Genomic DNA, 25,836 nt, shown 5'->3' on the forward strand with positions numbered 1-25,836 from the left:
CTCCTGTTTCCACCTCCCCAGTGCTGGGATTTCAGCTACACATGCCAAGCCTGGGTTGTTATGTGGGTGCTGGGGATGCTTGTCAGGCAAGCACTTTGCTGATGAGCTGTGACCCCAGCCTCCGGGGGAGGTTTTGACAAGATTAAGGGACACCATTACATAAAGCGCAGGGCACATAAAACAGGTGCATAACTTCATCCACAACAATGTGTAGCCTTGTAACCATGTACCAGGCATGTGCTAGGCACATGGGGTGGGGGAGACACACACGGGAAATTAGTGTCCTGGATCTGAAATTTCCATAGGGAAAGATAGACAGTAACAAACAAGATACTAGCATATGGACTTGATACCATGAGGGAAACTAAAATTGAGTGGTGTGAAGGAGTGGCTGAATGCCCTCACTGATTAGGGTGTAAGGGTCTCTATGAGGGGGGATATTTAAATGAGATGGGGAGAGCCAATGAGGCAATAGTCAGGGGCAAGATCACTCCAGGCAGAGGGAACATTTCAAGCGGAAGAAACAGCTGGAGAAAACACCAACAATGAGGCTAGAAAGATGGCTTAGTAGTTAAGGCACTTGTCTGCGAAGCCTAAGAACCACGGTTCAATTCTCCAGTACCCATGTAAGCCAGATGCATCTGGAGTTCATTCACAGTGGCTAAAGGCCCTGGTGATTTGATTCAGGTGTCCCCCATGAACTTAGGTGTTCAGGATGCTAGGTTCCCCAGCTGATGGAGATTTGGGAATTAGCACCACCTGGAGGAAGTGTATTGTTGGGGGTGTGCTTTTGGATCTTGTGGTGGTTTGATTCAGCTGTCCCCCATAAACTTAGGTGTTCTGAATGCTAGGTTATCAGCTGATGGAGATTTGGGAATTAACACTTCCTGGAGGCAGTATTGTTGGAGGTGGGCTTATGGGTGTTACAGCCAATTTCCCCATGCCAGTGATTGGCACACTCTCCTGTCCCTATTATCCACCATATGTTGGCCAGGGGGTGATGTCCACCCTCTGTTCATGCCATCATTTGCCCTGCCATCATGGAGCTTCTTCCCCCTTGAGCCTGTAAGCCAAAATAAACCTCTTTTTCCCACAAGCTGCTCTTTGTTGGGTGATTTCTACCAACAATGTGAACCTGATTCTGCAACACCATTCCCTCCCTCTTCCCCTCCCCTCATAAAAACAAGTCAAAAGCCGGATGTGGTGGTGCATGCCTTTAATTCCAGCACTCGAGAGGCAGAGGTAGGAGTATTGCTGTGAGTTCGAGGCCACCCTGAGACAACAGTGTGAATTTCAGGTCAGCCTGAGCTACAGTGAGGCTGTACCTCAAAAAAATAAGTCAAATAAAAATATTTGGGGAAAAATAAGAAATGCCAAAGATGGAAACTATCATTGGTGTGTTGGAGACCCAGAATAATGGGGGGGGATGGGGACCACAGAATAACTTCTAGATTGGTCCAGGAAGAGTCCTGAGAAAAGAGTCAAGATCAGATCAGGGAGAACGCAGAGCCATAGTAAGAGGCCTTGGCTTCATTCCAAGTCACTGCGGAGTCTCAAGTTGTGCACACATGAATATTAAAACGAGAACTCTGAACTATCGTTTGCACGGGTCAGAAGTAGAACCGGGGAGAGCAGGAGAGTCTTGGGAGAGGCTCAGTGGGCAGGAGGGCATGCTGCACAAGTGGGAGGCCTCAGAGGGCCTCGGACCACCCACATGAGCAACTAGGCATGGCACACATGCAGTAACCCCAGTCCTGCGGCGGGCAGAGACCAGAGAATCACTGCGGCTCACTGACTGACAAATGGCAAAAAAAATGGCAGCTGTGGGTTGAGCACCAGACTCCATTTCCAGGAAAGAGGACACTCAAGATTCCACTCTGTCCTCTGCATGCGTGCACACGGGGCATCTGCATCTGCACACACACATACATACAACACATATGTACATCACACGCCACACATTCTTTACACACAAAGAAAAAAACAATCCCAAAATATGATGCAAGGAAGAAATCATAGTTAACTTATTCCAAGGAGGGATGTTTGGGATGGAGGAAAGTATTTGGATTCACAATAGAATCCTCCCAGTTAAAGGCAGTATCAATAGGAATTCTGGAATCTCTGGTGAGAAAACGGGAAGAAAGAAACAAAACAAAACAAAAAAAGTCACATACACAAGGAATGGTGACACACAGCTGAAACCACAGCACTTGGGAGGTGGAACCAAAAAGGTCAGGAATTTGTGGCCAGCCTGGGCTACATGAGACGCTGCCTCAAAAAAAATATTCACTGGGGGGCTGGAGAGATGGCTCAGCAGTTAAGGCACTTACCTGCAAAGACTAACAATCCGAGTTCCATTCTCCAGTACCCACATAAAGTTACACAGTGGCACAAGCATCTAGAGTTTGTTTGCAGCAGCGGGAGGCCCTGGCACACCCATTCTCTCTCTCTCTCTCTCTGTTTGCAAAGTAATTAATTATTTTTTTTAAACTCACTGGGACAATGGGATGTAAATGTTTACTGTGGCTATGCAAATATGAAATAAGCTCTGCCTATCATAAAATAATGCCCCAACTGGAAATGCATCCTGGGAACGGGCGAACCTGCTAGTGAATGAACAGGAGAAGGAAAGGAAAGTCAAGGGCAGGAAGCTGAAGGAAACTGCCTACTTAACAGTTCTGCCCCTGAAGGTCCTGCTGACTGGTTTCCACAAAAAAAAAAAAAAAAAAAAAAAAAAAAAAAGGAAAAGCAAAAACCACACACACACACACACACACACACACACAGGTTTGCTGTGTGGAAAGATTTAAACTAACAGAGGAAATGGAAAGGGCAATGAGGGCAGGGGTGCATGTGTTTAGACATATCCCCTGCTTGAGAAAGCTGACTCATGAAAGTGCCAAGATCTGATGAGTATGCAGGAAACCCTATTGCCCTGACAGTTCCTAATAACAACCGGGGACTTACTTGCCCTCACAAAGTGCCACAAAAAGGAACCAGACAGGCACACAGGACGAGGAGAAAGTGTGGACATTTGTCCGCTGGCTCCTTCATCCTTCTTTGCGTTCCCCACTTGACCTCAACGCTATCCCGCCCAGAGCAAACTGACAGGCTCTGCTCTCTCACTCTAGCAGTCCTCCTTTAAAACCGCAACCCAGGGAGATGACACGGGGGGACGGCGCAGTAGGCGGGACTGCTTGCAAGAAGGAGGGCCCAAGGTCACCTTTCCAGCATGCACATACAAAGTCGAGTCCTATGGCCATACATGCCTGTAACCCCAGTCCTGTAAGGGGGGCAGGGAGACAGGAAAATCAGAATTCCTTGGATTCACTGGTCAGTCTGACTGAAAAGAAAAATGAAAACACCAGACACAGTGAGGGACTCCATCTTAAAGAAGCAACGCAAACGAGTAGAGGGGGACGCCCAGCGTCCTCCCGTGACCTCTGCACACATGCAAATCTAACACCCATGTGCTGGGTACATCATACCGTCTTACATACTACACACAAATAAATAAATACTCTCTGAGAAATGATGATATAAGAGGGCCGCTCTATAAAGATTGAAGGTGTGAGGTGGTTCCTAATCACATATAGGGCTAAAGAACCCGAGTTAAGGCAGACCATATGAACTTGCTGGTTTTAGCCCACATTGATCGTAGAGAGTGCCTGTTTGATGTGGTTCAACCTGCCCCCTGCCACTGTGGGCTGGTGAAATCCTGTGAATAAATCCATGTTGGCAATAAATCTTATATACTCCCAGCACCCTACACCCCGCCCCAACATCCTAGAAGGCCTGCACATCTCCTTTGAGAATGTCATTTTCAGGAATTGAACCAATTTTACTCACTGGAAAGGGAAACAACACTGTTGTTCACACAACCTTCTGGAAACCTGTGACAGATCAGTTAGCTACACAAAACTCCCTGCCTACCATTGGCAGGTGTTCTAATTAGAGACATGCACAACAAACATTAAAAAACAGTGAGAAAAAAAGTGAGTAAGTGTGGTTCCTGGTCACCTCTGTGGCTGCTGCACATCAGTATCCCAGAAGCGTCCAGGCAAGTGCGGAGCAGGGTCTTGAATGGCTGTGAGTGTAACAGGAAGAAACACCTGGGAGACTGTGTCAGAGGACAGCTCGTTTATTCATCAGGAGAATGGGTTTATAAGCATTTGTGAGGGAGCGGGAAGAGGTATGGGTAGGTACGGGTCATAAGGGGATTGGTTAGTACAAAGGTCCCACTGATGCCTAATTAACATGTAGGGACTTTCTGGGTGAGCGGGAAAGGATCATGTGGTCTAAGTAGTGGCGGGAAAGGGTACGGGTTGTAGGGAAATTGGCTGTGCAAAGGCTGCTGGCTAATACCTCCTTGTTAACATATAGGGACATTCCGGGCAAGTGGCAAAAGGTCACAAGGCTCTAGGGAAAGTGAAAACAAAGTCTTATCAGGACATCCAGGTGCCCCGGGCAGTGGGGGTGGGGATCAATCGGAGGGAGCAGCCTCACTCCTGCCTGACTCGAGGCGAGATTATCAGGGTCTAGCCCTGCTGCGGCCTATGCTTCTCTCTTTCTCTGCTTGGACCTGTGAAGGCAGGCCAGCTTCTTCTGCCATTACGGAACTTCACCTGGATCTGTAAACTTCAATAAATATCTCTTCCTCCATAACTGTGCCTGATCTGGAAGTTCATCTCAGAGAACCTGAAGCTGTCTGCTACTATAGGCTAACGGGCCACTGAGACTCACTCAGTGAGCCACCATTTTCAGTCCTACCCAAGAATGCCTATGCGAGTGAGAAATTCAGCCATGTTTCAGGTCAGCTTTTTCTTTTCTTTTTTCTTTTCTTTTCTTTTCTTTTCTTTTCTCGGTTTTTCAAGGTAAGTTTTCGCTGTAGCCCAGGCTGACCTATGCAGTCTCCAGGTGGCCTTGAAAGTACACAACAATCCTACCTCTGCCTCCCAAGTACTGGAATCAAATGTGTGCCACGATAGCCCAGCTCAGGTCAGCTTTTTTTTTTTTTTTTAAGATTTTTATTTATTTATTTGAGAGTGACAGAGAGAAAGAGGCAGATAGAGAGTGAGAGAGTGAGAGAGAATGGGTGCGCCAGGGCTTCCAGCTGCTGCAAACGAACTCCAGATGCGTGTGCCCCCTTGTGCATCTGGCTAACGTGGGACCTGGGGAACTGAGCCTCAAACCGGGGTCCTTAGGCTTCACAGGCAAGCGCTTAACCACTAAGCCATCTCTCCAGCCCATCAGGTCAGCTTTTAAGTGACTGAGTTAGAAGGATCACAGGTCCTCCATTCTTTGTGTAGACATCAGACATCAGCATGGTGGGCCACCCTAACAGACAGAGCATGTGACTTGAGTAAGCTCATTAGCTCTTCCTCACATCACCTTATTGACCTGAATGAGTCACTCAATTTCTTTAAGCCTCAACTTTCACACCTGCCAAGCGAAGACAAGACTTCTCACCAATTCCGTTTCCCAAATACTCAAGTGAGGCTGTATGCACCAAAGTATGCCGGGAGCTGTAATACACAGAGCGGCACTGGGGCTTATCTACCACTATGTTCTCAGAGCCCAGAGGAGTGTGTGGCATTCCCTAAATGGCTGTCGAGTGAATAAATGAACAAGAAAAATTTACTGTGATAACAACCAAGAAAACAAATCATCTTGTTAGATATGACCTATATCTAAGCCAGGCATGATTGTGCATGCCTTTAATCCAAGCACTGATGTAGGAGGATCAGCATGAATTCAAGGCCAGCCTGGGGTTGTAAAGTAACTTCCATGTCAACCTGGGCTGGAGTGAGACCCTGCCTCAGAAAAAAGAAGAGAAGAGAAAAGAAAAAAAATATGACCTATGTCCACACAAACAAAGTAAAGGAAGGTACTCTGCAAAAAAATATTGCTTAGAAGGCTAAGGAGATAGCTCTGCAGTTAAAAGCATTTGCTTTCAAAGCCTGCCTGCCCAGGTTCAATTCCCCGGTAACCACATAAAGCCAGATACACAAAGTGGCACATGTGTCTAGAGTTCATTTGCAACACCAAGAGATCCTGGCACACCTGTTCTTATTCATTCTCTCTCCTTTCTCCCCTTCTTTCTCTTACATGTGTGCACACAAATAAATGAATAAAAATATTTTTAAGATATTTCTTAGAAATCTTTAAACAGAGGTAATTTTTTTTAGATGGAAAACTATGGATGATTATAAGTGTAGCTTGATTCACACAGAGAGAGGAGAAGGATAAAGCTAGAAAAAAAGTATGTAATTAATATAAAAGTGGAGTTTTTTTAAACAAAAAAGTGTGTGAATTTCTTTTAAATGATTTCCATATTTTGGAGCATAAATAGCCATTGGGTTGCTTCTGTCAATCAGATGTGAAGGAGAAAAGAGCAGCAGTTTCCTGGCCAAGATGCTTCAGGTCCAAGAATTCTGCCCAGTGAGTAGATAAAAAAGAATGCTGAATCTAATGTCAAGCTGCTTGCTTAACAAAGCTGGATTCCACAGAGAAGGCGTACTCAGCTAGAAATCTTGAAGTTAGGACAAACATATCTCTCTCTCCTATGGAGAGACCACGTTTAATACATCTGAAGCCACGACCTGAGATTCTCAAAGCTTGTGTTGCCACGTCTGTGTGATCCAAAGTGGCCAGAGCCTAAATTTTATCAGGAGCCACAGTAGTTGTGGAAGGAAGATCTCAAGCTATAGTAAGCTATCCCTTCTACAAAAATGGCCCTTCCCAAACTACTACTTTAAAAAGAAAAGTCTAGGTCTGTGGAGTCCTTTTCAGCTTTCTAGAGATATGTTCAAGAAGGATGGACTCCTACCTGCTGTGTGTTGTCCAGCTTCAGTTTGGCAAAAACCTGCAAAATAAATAAATAAAATGAACATTGCTCTCTTTTTTATTTCCTACAAAACAAAAGATACTCTTCCTCCCCGTGTGGACAGCTGGGCTTGTTCTACTTAGTAAGCATAACTCCAACCCTATAGGCCAACCCACAAATTCTACTTAAGTACCTGAAGGGCCAAATCAAATTGGGCGACAACTTCCTCATCCAACGCTGGGCCAACACTGCCTCAGTTCAGAGCCCCGCCACTGCTCTCTATGGCGAACCCAGATGAGTTCCACATCCTTGCTCTGTCTCAGTCTTGCCATCTATAAAATGGGAACAACAGGAATATATTATATTATGTATACCTATATATTAGGCTATGGTGGATATTCAGTAAGGCAGATTCAATAATTTACATTTAAATAAATACCGAAATGCATTAAATCAGTGTGAAGATTAAATGAATCTTACTTGGAAGATTATCTAAAATGGAGGAGGTCATGAGGTTTTCATGCCTTCCTGAAGAGCTACTGGCAGTAAATGGTTGCTGAGGGAACAGGAGAACGTTTTCTGCAGTGCTGTAGAAGCTAGTAAGTTTCATGTGCTAATATGAGGGTTCGGGAGATGGGTCAGTGGTTAAAGTCACTTTCTTACAAAACCTGATGACTTGAGGTTCATTTCCCCAGGACCCATGTAAAGCCAGATGCACAAAGTGGTGCATGTATCTGGCATTCATTTGCAGTAGCAAGAGGTCCTGGCACTTGCTGGTTCACTCTCTCTCTTCCCCCTTGCAAACAAATAAATAAAAATATTTTTAAAAAACGGGACTTCTAGGATGAGTTCATTTCATTTTTACACCTAGAAACCTAGACCAGTCCAAGCTCCCTGCATATTTTATTCATATCTTTATCAGAGAGAATCTCCCAACTTATTTCCCTGGCATATTGATTGAGGTAACACGGCTACCGCAACAGATGAATCTTACTGGATCAATGTCTCTCCTCCAGCAACTGTCCAATGCAAAGGAAACAAGCCAGGGAGCCTAGAGAAACCCTCACCTGTGCCCAGCTCCCAGAAGCTCTGCTGTGGCTGCTCTGGAATGGGGGATGTTTAGCTCCCCAGGCATTCTAATGAACATTAAAGTGGGACCCACTGAGCCAAGGGACGAGCAGAACTCTGTTTCTTCCTGTTTAGACCTGTGGTTGTCTCTGAAGAACCTGAAGAGCAAGGAAAGTTTCTTAGATGATGCTCAGTAAAATGTTTCAAAGGTGCAGGGGAGCCGAGCTTGGTGGCATACGCCTTTAATCCCAGCACTGGGGAGGCAGAGGTAGGAGGATCTCCGTGAGTTCAAGGCCACCCTGAGACTACATAGTGAGTTCCAGGTCAGTCTGGACTAGAGTGAAACCCTACCTCAAAAAAAAAAAAAAAAAAGAAAGAAAGAAAGAAAGAGAGAAAAAAAAAAGCATTCAGGGGGTTGGAGAGATGACTCAGAGGATAAAATGCTGGCTACATAAGCATGAGGACCTGAGTTCAATCCCAAGCACCCATGAAAAATGCTAGCATGAGGGGAAGTAACCACAGTCTTGGTGCTGAAGAGGAAGAGATGGGAGAATCCTTAGGTATTTCTGGCTAGCTAGTCTGGCTGATTCATTAAAAGACTCTGTCTCAAAAATTAAGCTAAGATGGGCTGGAGAGATGGCTTAGCAGTTAAGTGCTTGCCTGTGAAGCCTAAGGACCCAGGTTCAATTCTCCAGGTCCCATGTAAGCCAGAAAAACATGGTGGCGCATGCATCTGGAGATCGTTTGCAGTGGCTAGAAGGCCTGGTGCACCCATTCTCTCCCTCCCTCCCTCCCTCTCTCTCTCTCTCTCTCTCTCTCTCTCTTTCTCTCTCTTTCTCTCTCTCTCCCTCTCTCTTTCTCTCACTCTCTATCTTAAATAAAACTTAAAAAGAGAAGAACAGGCTCAGTCAGTTGCTGCTAGAGTGACCTGGAAGAGAAAAAAAGATGAGCTGAAAAGCAGTTGTTGACACCTCCATGGAGTCTGATGACCACTGAGGCCCAGGTTATCATCCTCTTCCAAGGCAAGGACCAGACTTCTGGATCATTCTGTCCGTGCCTGAGGCTGTACCTGGTGGTGGGCACTCAGGCGAACCCTCCCTGCAGCAAGCCTGGACCTCTGCACTTGGACAGAGAGGTGGCCCCACAGTGTGCTGAGGGCAGCAGGCAGGCCCCGTACAAAGGGAGCAGAGCAGTGGGAGGCACAACTGGGAGCTTCACAAAGCACAGAAATCCCAGGTCAGGGCTCTGCCTCGGCCCCTTCAGGAAATCCTGTCATTCAGGCAGGATGTATATACAGCTCAGAGTAACTGATTCCACCAAGGCCCTGGATCTCCCCCTGCTCCTGTCTAGAGGCGGGTCTCACCTATCTTCTGCTTCAAGCCAGGAAAGGGAAAAGTAGACACAGGACATGAGAACGAATCTGTTGGGTGCTCATCAAACTAAGTGCAAATAGCTAAATTTTTCTGACAGGTGCCTGGCGGGAGGAGCAAGCATTTCCTCACCATGATACAACAATTAACCCTTTTCTTTTTTGGGTTGGTGGTACAAAATGCCTGCTCCCAAGCTGAAGCTACAGGAAAGGTAAGACAAAGTGTTCATATTGTTTTACTTGTTAATAATCTTCATGGTGTATCCAAAAAGTTTTTATTTTCCCATATCATGATGGTATAAAAACCCCTACCTGGACTTCATGAAAACCAGAGAAAGCTTGTGAGAATAAGATTCTAAAAATGAAGGCTGGAGAGATGACTAGATGGTCAAAGGTACTTGCTTACAAAGCCTGCCGGCCCGGGTTCAAATCCCCAGTACCCACATAAAGCCAGATGCACAGAGTGGCTCATGTATCTGAAGTTCATTTGCAGAGGCAAGAAGCCCTGGTACACCTCTGGGTATTCTATCTATCTATCTATCTATCTATCTATCTATCTATCTATCTACCTACCTACCTACCTATTATCTGTGTGTGTGTGTGTGTGTGTGTGTGTGTTCACAAATAATTGGTTTTGGGGTTTTTTTTTTGTTTTTTTTTTTTTTGGTTGTTTGGTTGTTTGGTTGATATTTTTGAAATAGGGTCTCACTCTAGCCCAGGCTGACCTGGAATTCACTATGTAGTCTCAGGGTGACCTCGAACTCATGACAATCTTCCTACCTCTGCCTGAATGCTGAAATTAAAGGCGTGTGCCACCGCGTCCGGCACAAGTAATTTTTTGAAAAGATCCTAAAAGCCTTTCTGCGATGAGTTGATCCAGTTGCTTGTATTCCAGTGTTCAAACTCTACTGCTGGAATCTCAGGTTTAAGCCTTCCCTTTTCTCTAGCAGATCTGGATGTTCTGAGCTTGTCTGTTTAGTCATTTGGTCACTGTGACTACCTACCATCTTGTCTTTGCAAGTATAAAAAACAACCATGGCTGTGGAGAGCTGCTTTGGGGAACCCCAGGGTGGATGACAGCTTGCTCAGGGCAGGAAGTATCACAGTACTTGGCACAGTTTTTCAGGCGTCCATCCATCCCTCCTGCCCTCCACAGAGCTACACAGAAAGGACAAGGGTGATCTTCCTCCCAACCCTTGCCCAGTCTATCAGCACCATGGCCCTGAGAGCCGCTCACACAGCTGCCATCCCAGTGTGAGGCCAAGTATTCAGTGACAGGCAGGCTGGGGTGATGTATTTAACATGTATTGTACAATATCCAACTTCAGATCTATTAAGAATACGTCTCAAACATGAATTTGTTGAGAGCGACAAGAAATTCATTCACTCCAGTCAGCCACATTCTGCTGCTCCTTCTCATGGGAACATGGGCCAATGACACGTCAGTTACCATCGTTGGGGAGGGCGGAAGTTAAGCTGTAGTTTCCATGTTTCTGTATTAACAAGTATTTCAGATCTCTCCAGCCCTTAATTTACATTTTTTTTTAAAAATCTTCAAAAATAAGTCTTTTAGAGGAAAGTTACAATGCTCCACACCTTACTAGTTTTTCATCCCTGAGTAAGTAAGGTGATACCTCTAAGCTTTCATTTCTTCCCAAGCAGTGCTCCACAAATAGTAGGGGTTGGCATCACTCACCATCATCTTCACCACCAAGGTCGTGCTCCCATACACAAATCTGGCCTTGACTGGTATTTAAAGCCGAGTTTGCTATCCAGCTTGTTGAAGTTTATAAACACTGAGTAAGAGGTTAATTTGCCATTCCATTTGAAAAAGACAACTGAGGGTCAGAGAATTTCCTTTAAAAGAAAGTAAATTGGACCTACTACTTGTCAGGGTGCCTGGCTAGCTCAGTAGGTAGAGCATGAGACTCTTAAAAGGAATTGTTAAAAGGGAGTCATCCTACCCACCTAACCGGGGACAGACCCCATTGAAAAAATCCTAATTTGAAAATATGGAATGGTGTCAAGATAACTAAAGGGAATTAATCCAAACTATATCCATTACTATTCCATAAAGAACATTCCAGGGCTATTTTGTCTCCAAATGATCTCAAAATGGAAGCTTCCAGTAAAAACAGAGGTTTAATTATTTTTTTATGCCACTTGGGTTCAAAGAAGAGAAGGAGCTAATTAAGGAATCAGAAGGCCAGTGGCCTTGAGCAAGTCATTCCCTTCCTTCTCCCTTCCCCATGAGAAGGGTGACACTTGTCTTATTTCTCCCCAGAGCCATTAATGATGCCTTTGGAAGTAGGTGTAGCCATAGTGAGTCCCTCAAATGTAAGACCTCTTCCATGCAGGCTATACATATTATAATGAACTTAAATGTGGTGATGGCATTTTCACATACAAGAATCAAATCCAAGTGGAGCAGGGACCTTAATATCAGACCCAACCTCTGAAATTGCTAGAGGAAAAGGTAGAGGAAAAGGTAGGGGAAACCCTTCAACATATTGGCATAGGTAATGACTTTCTGAATATAACCCCAATTGCTCAGAAAATAAAACCACTAATCAACTACTGGGATCTCATGAAATTACAAAGCTTTTGTACAGCAAAGGACACTGTAAATAGAGCAAAGAGACAACCTACAGAATAGGAGAAAATCTTTTGCCAGTTACACATCTGACAGAGGATTAATATCAGAATATACAAAGAACTCAAAAAAAACAGAACAATAAGAAATCAAATAACCCAATCAAAAAATGGGCTATGAAACTAGAGAGTTCTCACCATAAGAAATACAGATGGCATATAAATACCTGAAAAAGTGTTCTACATCCTTAGCCATCAAGGAAATGCAAATTAAAACTACCTTGAGATTCCATCTCTCTCCCATCAGAATGGCTACTAACAAGAAAACAAATAACAATAAATGTTGGTGAGGTTATGGTAAAAGGGGAACCCTTCTGCACTGTTGGTGGGAATGTAATTTGGTACAGCCATTGTGGAAATCAGTGTGGAGGTTCTTGAGACAGCTAAAAAAAGATTTACCATACAATCCAGCTATAGCACTCCTAATGACTCTTCTTACTACCTTAGAGATACTTGCACAACCATGTTTATTGCTGCTCTATTCACAATAGCTAGGAAATGGAACCAGCCTAGAAGTCCGTCCACAGACGAATAGATAATAAACATGTAGTACATCTACACAATGGAATTCTATTCAGCAGTAAAGACAAATGAAATTTACAGGGAAATTGATAAGGATCATACTAAGTGAGTTAACCCAGGCCCAGAAAGCCAAATGTTTTATGTTCTCTCTTATATGTGGATCCTAGCTACAAATGTATAGACTTGTATGTGATCTGGAACCAATAATCAGTAGCAGAGGCCCATAAGCTTGAAAAGGGCTATAAGGGAGGGAGGAGAGAGAAGGAGTTAAGAGGATGGTATTGTATATATGTAAGCAGAAGAACAGATCACAGGGAGGGGCAGGCCTAAGCAAGGTCAGGGGAAGAGATCATATAAAAGAAAGACGGGGGGAGGGTCAACCAAAATTCAGTATATTGTGCATAAGATATATGAAAACCTACATTTTTGGATAATGGCACATCCAGAAGCCATAGATTGTTACTTGAAAATTTTCAGTGCCTGGGATGGGATACCTTCCAGTGAGTCATTGGCCAGGGAGGTCTATGTTGCCTCTAAAACATTATAGGTTATTGCCAAGGCCCTTGGTTCCCCATGAGAAAGAGATGGTGAGACCCTATTGCTGAAGATATCACATGCCTGAGTGGCAAAGTCACTGAGAAATCAAGGTGGTGCTGAGCAGAAAACCTTCTCCTTATAGCCCAGCCAACTGAAAGTTGGAAAAAGCTGCACTGTATGCAGTCTTATGGGAGATAGAAGTCATTTTCACCACTCCTCACCAGTCCTGGGTTTACAAAGACATCTGAGACATGAGACATGGTCCTGCATGAGTTCTTCTTTTTTTGGTTTTTTGAGGTAGGGTTTCACTCTAGTCCAGGCTGACCTGGAATTCACTCTGTAGTCTCAGGGTGGCCTCAAACTCATGACGATTCTCCTACTTCTGCCTCCCAAGTGATGGCATTAAAGGCATGCGCCACCACACCCAGCTTGCATGGGGTTCTTGAATGCAGAGCAAAGGCTAAGAAGAGGGTTCCTCTGGATGAGCCAGCAGAACAGAAGTTGAGCAAAGGAAGCCACATGAATGTGGTTTTGTGGAAGAGATGGCGTCACACAGACCTTTGAAGGATCTAGGTTGAATAGCCAAGGGGAGGGAACAGAACATTCCTATGAGGCCAGGTACCAGCCAGGCTCAGAGGTGGGACGGGGAAGAGTATCAGGAGCCTGGACGTACTGTCACGATGCCACGGGAACTGTGTCAGGTAGCCTGCACCTACCGTGTCATGGGAAGGTGGCTGTTGGTATCTCCCCATTATAGGTGATAACAAAGGCTGGGTGCTCAGTCAAGACTATGCACTTGACAAGATGTAGCCTGTAGTCAAGACTTGGCTTTTGGCTCCTAGGTCCAGTCTGTCTTCATTGCACGATGCTGTTTCATCTTAGATTGGCTGTCAAGATTAAGGAAACTTCCTAAGAATGGGGAGGGAGAGCTGGAGAAATGGCTTAGTGGTTAAACCATTTCTTGCCTGCAAAGCCTTAAGACCCAGGTTCATTTCTCCAGGTCCCACATAAGCAAGATGCTCATGGTGGCACATGTGTCTGGAGTTCGTTGAGGTGGCTAGAGGCCCTGGCACATCCATTCTCCCTCTCTCTCTCTCTCTCTCTCTCTCTCTCTCTCCCCTCCCTCCCTCCTACCCCTCTCTCTGTTTCAAATAAATAAATAAAAATAAATCTTTTTTTAAAGATTTTAAAAAATAAAAGAATGAGGAGGGAGTCTATCTGGGAGGGTCAGCCCCAGGGTCAGGAGGAACAGGGTCAAAGTGAGTCTGAGTCACTCATTTAAAAAGCTAATTCTATGAAACATTATGTCCCCAAGTACCAGATCCTAGTATGTCTGTGTGATGTCCCAGTTCATTCATTTAATCAATATGTATTTGCTGGGCACCACTATGCATCATACAATGTAGGGGCTCAAGCTTCACAATAGACAAAGCAAAAAAAAAAAAAAAAAAAAAAAAGCTCCCAACTATTGACCTGCTTTCCCACTGGACTGAATCTAAACATTGCAGTTGACTCTGGAATAGGATCTGTAGCATCAAGCACTGAGCCGTGATGGCTACACAGCAGATCTCCCCATGGGATCAATTCTGTGAGATCCAGCTGTCTGGAATAACCTACTATAGCAGCAACCTATTTGAAACAGATCTTCTGCAATGTATTTCAGGTTCCACATTTTGATAAGTGGGACCCCAGATTCCAGCTGAGGGATGACAAATGTTATATGGTACAAGCAGCAGCCTGACCACCCACACTGCCGTGGCAGACACTGCGTGTTGATCCCAGATGCAACCTTCAGAGGAGGTTCAGCAAGCCGGTCAACCTCATGCCATATAGGACTGTTGACCATTGGGCCCAAGCTGACGGAGAACACTGGCCACGGCAGATACTTTGAAGGGTTCTGATGCTGAGAGCTGATGTTCTTTGTTACAGGCAAAAAGATGCGATAAGAAGTCTTTTCTGACCATCAGGACAGAGTGCCAGTCCTGCTCCGTGAGCCTTTCAGTCAAGTGCCCAGATGGTTACTCCAAGGTCACCAGTAGCCCTGTCGGTGTTCGAGACTGCAGGTACTGGCTTTGTGAAGATAGGTGTGTGCGTTTCTTGGTGTGTAGGAATTGCGACTCTACATTGGGACTTCTGTCTCGCTGCGACTCCATGGCTGTTCACTTACTCTGAGACTACACTCAGCCCAGACATAGGAAACGCATAATTTATGAACTTAAATCTAAAGCATTTTTATCACTGGTTCACATTTTCGTTCAAAGTTGACTACACTGAGGTACACACAACATTCTGTCTGCATCTTACCCTTCTTGGTTTTCAAACTCCCGGGTTTTGTTTCACTTAGAAAAGATTCTAGTCTGAACATGTAAATGCTGTAGGTTGTCTAGGCTAGCAAGACTGTCTCAAAAAAGAAAAAGCCTTGGGTCTGGTAGTCATGTAATAAGTTACTAATAACCTGGGGACCCAAAGCAGGGGGACAAAAGAATTTCAGTATGGTTAAACTTTATTGTTAGTGTTGCATTCTTTTTATTTTATTTTTTTTTATTTTTTATTTATTTATTTAAGAGCGACAGACACAGAGAGAAAGACAGATAGAGGGAGAGAGAGAGAATGGGCGCGCCAGGGCTTCCAGCCTCTGCAAACGAACTCCAGACGCGTGCGCCCCCTTGTGCATCTGACTAACGTGGGACCTGGGGAACCGAGCCTTGAACCGGGGTCCTTAGGCTTCACAGGCAAGCGCTTAACCGCTAAGCCATCTCTCCAGCCCTAGTGTTGCATTCTTGAAGAGCATTTATGATCCCAAATTCTCATAATTCAAGGCTACTCCTGGTAAGGAGAGACAGCTAGATCTACTGACCCATTAATAAGATGTAGCCAGGAAGTTCAAGGGGAAATACATTTTAAAGCTTTTTATTGACAACCTCTGTACATATACACAATATACCATGATCACATCCCCTCCCACCACCTTCCCCGCTTCCCCCTCCCAAATCCCCCTCCACTGAATCCCTTCTTCTTTCCAACTTCTTCTTTCCAACTTCTTCTTTCCAACTAATCTCTCCCCTTCCTTAACGTTACCAGTTTTTGCAAATGAAACTCTTTATTTATGACACCAACTTAGAAATTTGGCATTATTTGATGAGTTTATTTTAACTCAAGAATGCAAAATTAATTTTTAAAAATTTATATGGAATGAACCCTTAACACTATTATATAACAATGTCTTACATTTACATTTGCTTAATATGGCTTCATTATATCCTAAGACCCAAATCATCATTTTTAAAAAATATTTTATTTATTTATAAGAGAGAACAAGAGAGAGGCAGATATAGAAAAAGAACAGGCACACCAGGGTCCTAGCCACTGTAAATGAACTCCAGACAAATACACCACCTTGTGCATCTGGTTTTACATGGGTACTGGAGAATCAAGTCAGGTCCTTATGCTTTGCAAGCAAGTGTGCCTTAACCACTGAGCCATCTCTCCAGTCCCCAAATCATCATTTTAAGATATTTCCCAGTATTAAGTGGCCTAGAATAGCAAGTACATGCAATACTTTCATTTCCCATGAGAATTATATCAAAGTTCAAGGTTAAAATTATTAGCTGCTATACTAAGAACAATTATGTACTGGGTACTCTTTTGATGAGAGCCAATGTGGACAAATGGGGCATACCCCACCTGTTCCTATGTGTGCATGCACACACACACACACACACACACACACACACACACACACAGACACTAAAATTGTGGATCCATACTGTTTTAGAATTGAAGACATTAGTCTGTCATTCATTTATGCTGAAACAAGCCTAAGATTGGTTCTTCTGATTTGGTGCTTTATAAAAACATTTTGTTAAGGTATGACTGGAATGCAAAAAAAAAAAAAAACATACCTATTTAATGTATACAACTTAGCGTGTTTAGAGGTGAATATAAACCCATGAAGCCATCACCACAAGCAATGACCATAAACATACCCATCACTCCCACACATTTCACCCAAAACTTTTGAAATATAATTTTGGGGAACTTTAATATATAAAAGTACTATAAATTGATTGTATTACCATCAGGTTATCATCTTTGGTAACCTCTCTCCTATTCACCCCATTCCACTGGTGGCCCTCCTCAGTGGGCTATCAGAATCACTGTGGGGTCGTGAATGTACCAATTGTTTCATACTTAACCTAAGATCTACCATCTTTGCAAATTTTAAGCCTACAGTTTTAAGTTGGCATTATTACTAACTATAGGCGCCATATAGTTGACGCTGAGGATGTATTTATCTTATCCAAGCAAAACTTTGTATCCTTTGACCAATATCTCATTTCCTCTTCCTTTCAACCCCTGGTGACCAGCATCCTACACTCTGCTTCTGTAAGTTTGACTATTTTAGACTTCTTACATAAGTGAGATCACATAACATTTAGCTTTCTGTATCTGTCTTATTTCACTTCACATACTATTCTCCAGATAGTCTATGTTGCTTATAAATTATAAGATCTCCTTTTTTAAAAAAATTATTTATTTATTTATTTATTTATTTATTTATTTGAGAGTGACAGACACAGAGAGAAAGACAGATGGAGGGAGAGGGAGAGAATGGGCACACCAGGGCTTCCAGCCTCTGCAAATGAACTCCAGACGTGTGCGCCCCCTTGTGCATCTGGCTAACGTGGGAACTGGAGAACCGAGCCTCGAACCGGGGTCCTTAGGCTTCACAGGCAAGCGCTTAACCACTAAGCCATCTCTCCAGCCCAAGATCTCCTTTTTTAAAACTGAAGAATATTCCATTGATTATACTACTTTATATGATATACATGAATATATATATATATGTAATTCTTCATTCATTCATCCACATTCATCTATGGGAGTTTAGGATGTTTCCATATCATGGCTACAATGAACATAGAAATACACATATCTCTTTGAGATCTTGATATCAACTTCCTTGACTATATTTCCAGTTATATGGTTTGTGAATATGGTTGATTTTTAATATTTTGAAGAACTGTCTTTATAGTGGCTGTACCAACTGACATCCCCACTAACATTGTACAAGGCTTCCTTGTCCTATACATCCTACCTAAAACTGTTTTGGGGGAGGACGTGATAATAGCCATTTTAGTAAGTGTGAGATGACGCCCCATTGTGGTTTTGGCTTGCCCTTCCCTGGTGATTCGTGATGTTGGGCACATTCTCACACATCTGCTGGCTTCTTGTCTATCTTCTGAGACTCATCCTTGATAAGATATTTGGTTATGGTATGCATTCTCCCTCTGACCACTTTTGTGAAGAAATGTCCCACCTCCAGCCTCTTGCAAGACCTAATATCATTATTTATTTTCTCTACTGATTATTATTAGTAGTAGTATTAGTGTTATTTGGTTTTTCGAGGTAGGGTCTCACTCTAGCCCAGGCTGACCTGAAATTTACTATGTAGTCTCAGGGTGGCCTCGAACTCACAGTGATCCTCCTACCTCTGCCTGAGTTAAAGGCATGCACCACCATGCCCATCCTATTTCCGATGTTACTTTAGATATCCCCTGCCCATTTTCATTGTTTCTTGATTTGACTTAGCCATTTATAATGATAAAAATTATTCAGGGGCTGGAGAGATGACTTAGTGGTTAAGGCATTTGCCTGCGAAGCCAAAAGACCCAGGTTCAATTCCCCAGGACCTATGTAAGCCAGATGCACAAGGGGCACATGTGTCTGGAGTTTGTTTGCAGTGGCTAGAGGCCCTAGCATGCCCATTCTCTCTCTGCCTGTCTCTCTTCTGTCTTTCTCTCTCTCTACTTGCAAATAAATTTTAAAAAAAATTTTAAGTATAAAAAAGTATTCAGGATTAAGTTTTACTCTAAAATGTGTTCTATCAATATTTTTTGATATAGATGAGTATAAAAGCCTAAATTAAAACCTAGGGTACCTAGGGCAGTCTTGTCACCTAGAGTTAACAATACTGTTCTAATCATGGCAAACGCCTCTCTTTGCCCTCTAAGGTATGCCTTTGAGATCAAAACGTACTCTCTGTCACTCCCTGGATGTCGCCATATTTGTAGAAGGGACTATCTACAGCCTCAGTGTTGTCCTGGCCACTGGGGCCCAGACTGCATGGGTAAGTGGAACCACTCTGGACTTTGATACTTGCTTCTTGAGGTCTATTTCACAGAAATTTGAGATTAAGGAAGCCTAATAAAAGGAAAGTATAAGAACTGATTTCTAGAAATTTCCATTTCAGGGTATGTAAAGAAGATATATCTTTCCCTGTCTGCTTTTATTCAGAAATCCACTTACAACAGTTGATAATCTCTCTTTAAACAAACTCTTTAGAGACAGATTCGGTGGTGCATGCTTGTAGTCCAGTATTCAACGCTAAGGCAGAAGGATCATGATTTCAAGGCCAGCCTGGGATACACAGCAAGTTTTAGCAAGCCTGAGCTATGGAGTAAGACTTTTTGTTACAAGAAGAAAGACAGAAAGAAAGACTTCCTTCAAAAATCAGAAAAAAGGACAATTGAAAAAAAATTAAGATCATATATATATATATATATATATATATATATATATATATATATACACACACATATATATATATCTCCAAAGAGAAAAGGTAAAAATGTTGGGAAATTATGACTCCAGATACAATTTTTCTTTAAGAAGAAATTTCATTATAGCACAGTTTTTTGTAATAAATCCTACCAAAGCTTCAGTCCCCAATCCCTCAGACTTCCGTTAGCTGAGAGTGAGCACAGATGTCACTCAAACAGTGCCTGAGTCTCCGCTGTGACATGAAAATTATGTGACCCCCCCCCAGTTTTTGGTAGATAAAAGTCAGAAATTTTAATTAATAAATGTATCACTTATTCCCCGGCTTCTAAGATATGATGAGAATACCTTACCTCCATAGGATCCACTGGAAAGGAGAGAAGTGTTCTCTCCTGCCTTGTTTTGCCTGACTAAAGTACAGAAAACTATACACTGCTTCTAAAGCTTAGAAAGTCTTTATGAAGAGGGGGAAATATTAAGTCATAAGCCACCAAACATAGAAAACTAATATTTTTGGCCTATTTCAATCCTGATGTTTCTCTATATGTCTTCTAAATAGTTGAGTCAGGTTGGATGCATAGCATGGACTCCTTTTGTCAGTCATTAATGATTAAGTGAATAATGGCTTCCATTGCTTTCTCAGTACTGAAATTACATACTAGAGAAGCCCTTGGCCATTTATCATCTGATGCAATTGGTAAAACAAATCTTTGAATTAGATGACTTTGGAAGGAATTTGAATATTTGAATAACATCTCTTCCCAATTTCCTTCTTGTATGATAAGTGAGAAGACTGGGACCAAAGGCTGCTTTCTTTCTAGTTTGTTTCTCTGCCTAAAGCAGACCTTAAAAAAAAAAAAACAAAAAAGATGGAAGGATGGTGAAAGGGAGAGAGAGAATGTGAGGTGTCTCTAACTCCTCTTTCCATGACCCTTCAGCCTCCCCAGTCAATGTCTTCAAAGTATATTCCATGTCCTGGAAAGATCAAGTTTTGGAATTTAGATATTTCGACTCCTCTCTCTGTTGAATGCACTAAGCCATCGCATACTTCTAAGCGTTTAGCACGCCAGACTCAAGATCCCAAATATAGTGTCTTTAAAACCACCAACACGCACTTCCAGATTCCAGGACTGCTTCAGTGCCAAGCAGGGCGGTGACGGGAGCAATGTCTCATAAACAACCTGACGCCACAGAGAGCTTTGAGGAGGTGCTTTACTCCTTTCTGCCTTATGAGAGCTAACCCAGTGCTGTTACCAACCAGACATGACATAGGTGGGGAAAGGCGTTTTGTCAGATGCGTTAGGAAAACTGGCCTGCCTAACAGAATGAATGCAGGCCACAGCTGGGCAAGCAACAGACACAGGGTCTATAACCAAGTTTTACATTTAAACTTGGTTCCATCACCAGTTTGGGGAAATGTTTTCTGCTTAAGCCTCAGTCTCCTTACAGATCAAATGGCAGGAGGGTCTTACTTTGCGAAATTAGTCAAGATTTTCAAACATGAACTGAAGGAGAAGATCTAGGACTTGAAACGTGTTTATGCAAAGAAAGTATTTTATGAAAGTTTTATGAGCAGTTGAGGTGGCATACTTCCATAATCCCAGCACTTGGGATCAGGAACTCAAGGTTATCCTTAGCTACATAGTGAGTTCAAGGCCAGCCTGGGCTGCATAAGATCCAGTCCCCAAAATAAAAGTTTTATGAATAAATGAGTGAATGAATTATAGTCAAAATGGGTCTCTGATAGTGAAAAGTGAATAAAATAGCAACTTGCTCTGAGCCCTTTTTTGGACAGTGACTACCTTCTAAAACACAAGCAAGCAAGCAAAACTCAGATCTTTAGTAGATTGCATACCATCATGTCATGCTCTGCCCAGGCAAATGTGGTAACCTCCAGGATCAGATGCACTTACAAAGATGATTTGAATGTCCAGACATTTCCCCTGGGAGAGGTCTCAGGGCTAGAGAAGCAAACTATGTGAAAATGAAGGCCTGACATTATTTCTGTTGCCCTATGGTTGGGACCAAAGGGCACATCCTTTTATCTTCACATTCCACACACACTAAATGTCACGGAAAGGCTTCCCGCCTTGAGCTCAGGAAGAAGATAAATCTTTGGCTGTGTGCTTCACCTCTCCCGCTCATGGTGGCGACTGGCAAGGTCTTGACATTGACATTTACTTGACATTTCCGCAGGGACAAGGCCACTTGGGGACTGCTGACATGTGTCTGTCCTCCTTTCTGAGCAAGCATGTTCCGCACCTCATGGGTGACCTTGTGTCTCCTGTAAGTGGGGAGGTGGGGTACCCACTTCCTTTATGTGTCAGCAAACACATGCATACACAACTCCCACTCACTATGAGAAGTAATTTAATCAAGAAATAACTGATCAGGCTGGAGGGATGGCTTAGCAGTTAAGACATTTGCCTGCAAAGCCAAAGGACCCAGGTTCGACTCCCCAGGACCCACATTAGCTAGATGCATAAGGGGGTGCATGTGTCTGGAGTTTGTTTGCAGTGGCTGGAAGCCCTGGTGCACTCATTCTCTCTGTGTGTGTGTCTCTCTCTCTCTCTCCCTCCCTCCCTTTCCTCTTTCTCTGTCAAATAAATAAATAAACAAAAATAAAATATAAAAAAACTTTAAAAACAAGAAATAACTGATCAACCTGAAAGTTCCAAAAACACCACATAAGTAATTTTAAAAAAACCTACCCATCATCTTCTAAAATTAAGAATAATGCAAGCATTCTCACTTGGGCAAAAATTATCATCCTGACATAAGAAATGTGATTTAACTTAAATTTAACCTGGTTTTCCCTAATTAAAATCTTTATTGCTTTATCAATGTACATGTGGACATCTTTTCTCATTAGTACAGAAACTTATTTTTAACTTTGGAACTTAATCACATTTGAAATAGTATTTTTTTTTTCTTTTTGGAGAGTTTTTTTTTTTTTCTTTTGAGATAGAATTTCACTGTATAGCTCAGGCTTGCCTCAAACTTGTGGTCATTTTCCTGCCTCGAAGCACTGAGATTACGAGGATGTGTTACCATGCTGAGCAGTGAATAGCCAGTATTATACTAGGGATGAAATTTACAGATAGACAGACAGACGGACATGCTACAGATAAACACACATACATATACATAAAGTTCCTTTCATTTCACCATGAGCGCACTGGTTTTATACAACTCCAAGTAATAGGATCTGAATGTGTACAAAGGAGTTATACACACTCAAACTCCATTGTGGCCAAAATGACCTGTTTCAAACAGAAACAGTCCTGGTTTTGCTTTTTTCTAGCCAGTGTCACCAATTCCATGACACTTGTCTTTTGCATTGTGTTGCCTACATTTCCAGGCCTCTTCTTCTTTCCCTCCTCATATGCCTTGCTAGGCAGTGCATAGGTTGCAATAATAGACCACATGAATCTGCAGTGGTTTCCTTAGGCAGTTCTGGCTTTAAGGGACAAATACTCTTAAGTTCAAATGAAGAACACAGTTCACATCCACTTCCCAGGCAGACATTGCCAATCAGAGAAAAGCCTGGGCTATCAGGATGTAGTTTCTGCTGGTGTTATGCAGCAGGATTTTAAACAAAGGTGGTGGCCTGGTGCAGGTCCCTCCAGAACCCCATAGGAGATAAGGTCCCAAGAGGCCGCTATCCTTTTGCTGGGCAGGAAGCTTTTTATCTTCCTTTAAAGCAACAGACCAGTTGGTGATTTGCTGACAGCTTGTAAGGGTGACCTCTCTTGCATGAGAAAGTCATGACCCAAGAGACCACCAGAGCAGTAGGAACCTAAGGGAAATGTGATAATGACCTAAAATAGTCTTATCAGCTGTCCTACCACATAGCACAATGTACCCTCCAAGCAAAATTCTGACTACTCTTTCAAGTATGGTTGCTGAGAATGTCAATTTTACAATCTGTGTTCTAAATGGGGACCCAAGGGGATAGAAAATGATTTCAGACGCAGGAAATAAATGTATTTTTTTTCCTTAAATGAGTACTTTTCATGTATCAGTTAAGACATTCTATTAAGGTCATAACATAATGCCTTTCTACAGGCCAACACTCTGGCTACCTTTTAACAAAGTTCCTTCCAGAGCTGGATAACTCATTAAAATCAAACATTTATGTATCACCTGTTGTATACTGCACATAATCATATGTAGGCCAGTGTCTGCCCCTAATCACATATATAATAGACCACACAGGTGCACACACACACACACACTAAAAAGCACAGGAGAGCAGAGGAAGCAAGTGTACCGTGGAGCCCACATAAGGACACTGGGATATTGAGGGTCTTGCAGCTTGGCCTGCTTATCAGCTCTTCTAAATCCACATCTCCCAAAGGCCCCACCCATGGTGCCTTCACACTGGAGTAAGGCTTCAGCATAGGAATTTGTAAGGACACGAGCATTCATGCCATAACAGCAAGTTTACACCTTGGCCTTTAGCCTGCTAAGTCACAAGCTGAGCTAGGATAAAGCACTTCCCACAGAGCAAAATGTCACATAGCCCTGTAGAATAGTTGATGCTGAGGTTCAGAGAAATCCCCAGGAGTTAGGAATTTCCAACCAGCCTTCACCCTTAGCACAGTCACAGACAAACATCGGACAGCCCATGAGCGGATGGAAGGAAGAGCCACTCATCTCAAAGACAAGGATCTATTTCAGCCCCTCTCCAGAAATAAGCCTCGCCAGTTCCTTCCTTTCTGTCCCAACAAACCCTTATTTTATTTATTCCTGAAAACCCAAAGAGAAATCCTGACCAGCTTTGAAAGGAACAGTAAACACTCAAAGAATGTGGAACGAATCAATCAGCCAGATGAATGACTTACAAAAATCCATAGACCCTGTAAAATAAGTGACCCAATCAGAAAAGCACAGTCCCAAGATACTAAGGCCAGGCCCAGCTTATCTCAGAAGCTCACGGCTATGTGCCCTGACCTTTCTGTGCTCAGTTTCTTCCTGGGGAAAATGGTGACAATAACCACTTCACAGTCAGGAGGAGGCTGAGTCAGTCCGTGCAATGTAGTTGTAATTCTACCTGAAAATTAGGAGCCTCCAACAGTGATGGTCAAAATGAAAAGCAAGGGTTGGGAATATAGTTCAGTCACCAAGCACTTGTGTAGCATGCACAAGGCCCTGGGTTCAATCCCCTGCACTGCATGGATAGGTAGATAGATAATAGATGAATAGATGAATGCATGGATGGATGCACAGATGATAGATATACATGCACACATAACATACATGATACATAATAATAGATGAATAAACAAATGCAAGGATGGGTGCATGGATAGATAACAGATAAACAAATACATAAATAATAGATAGATAGATACATAGATAGATAGATAGATAGATAGATAGATAGATAGATAGATAGATAGATAGATAGATAGATAGATAGATAGATACATAGATACATAGATACATAGATACATAGATACATAGATACATAGATACATAGATACATAGATTGATACATAGATACATAGATAGATACATAGATAGATCAGCACAAAATGGAAACATTTTTAATAAAATAGTTTTAGCCAGGCATGGTGGTGCACACCTTTAATCCCAGCACTCAGGAGCCAGAGGTAGGAGGATCACTGTATGAATTCAAGGCTACAATAAGACTACATAGTGAATTCAGGTCAGTCTGGACTAGAATGAGACCCTACCTCAGAAAACCAAAACAAACATTTTATATGTATGTATAAATTTACCCATTTGGGAGGACAGAGAGAGGGAGAGGGAGAGAGAGATGGAGGGAGGTGTGCCAGAGCCTCTAGCCACTGCAAATGAACTCCAGATGCATGTGTCACTTTGTGCCTGTGGCTTTATGTGGGTACTGGACAATGAAACCCAGGTCATCAGGCTTTGCAAGCAAGTGCCTTAACTACTGAGCCATCTCCTCAGCCTGAAGAAACCTTTTGCAGAGCCAGCATTTAAACTGGAGGATAACTCAGAGAATAAAGGGCATGCCACTCAAAACTGAATACTTGAGTGTGGATCCCCAAGCCCTTCATAAAAACAGGAAGTTGAGGCAGACTTCTGGAATCCCAGCACATTCAAGGCAAGATGGGAGGCAGAATCAGGACAATTGAAAGCTTGTGAACCAGGGAACCTAATGAACACAGCAGTGAAAAACAGCTATGACAAGAGAGAGAGAGAAAGAGAGGAAGAAGGAAGAGGAGGAGGATCAGAGACAAAGAACCTGCCTGGCATGAAGTTGTCCTCTGACCTCCATGCACACTGTGGCACACGTGCATCCACACAC

General features: G+C 43.0%; 1 protein-coding gene across 1 annotated transcript in view; it reads left to right on the plus strand.

Moving 5' to 3' along the window:
* The first annotated feature begins 9,397 nt into the window (after positions 1 to 9,397).
* The window catches only part of Stab2 (stabilin 2), a 183,156-nt gene continuing 166,717 nt past the window's right edge, over positions 9,398 to 25,836 (plus strand). The window contains exons 1-3 of the mRNA XM_012948648.2: positions 9,398 to 9,475; positions 14,904 to 15,037; positions 18,989 to 19,104. Of these exons, the coding sequence (XP_012804102.2) occupies positions 9,398 to 9,475; positions 14,904 to 15,037; positions 18,989 to 19,104 (328 nt within the window). The remainder of the gene's footprint in view (positions 9,476 to 14,903; positions 15,038 to 18,988; positions 19,105 to 25,836) is intronic.

Source organism: Jaculus jaculus, chromosome 6, assembly GCF_020740685.1.
Source record: "Jaculus jaculus isolate mJacJac1 chromosome 6, mJacJac1.mat.Y.cur, whole genome shotgun sequence".
Classification (NCBI taxonomy): Eukaryota; Metazoa; Chordata; class Mammalia; order Rodentia; family Dipodidae; genus Jaculus; species Jaculus jaculus.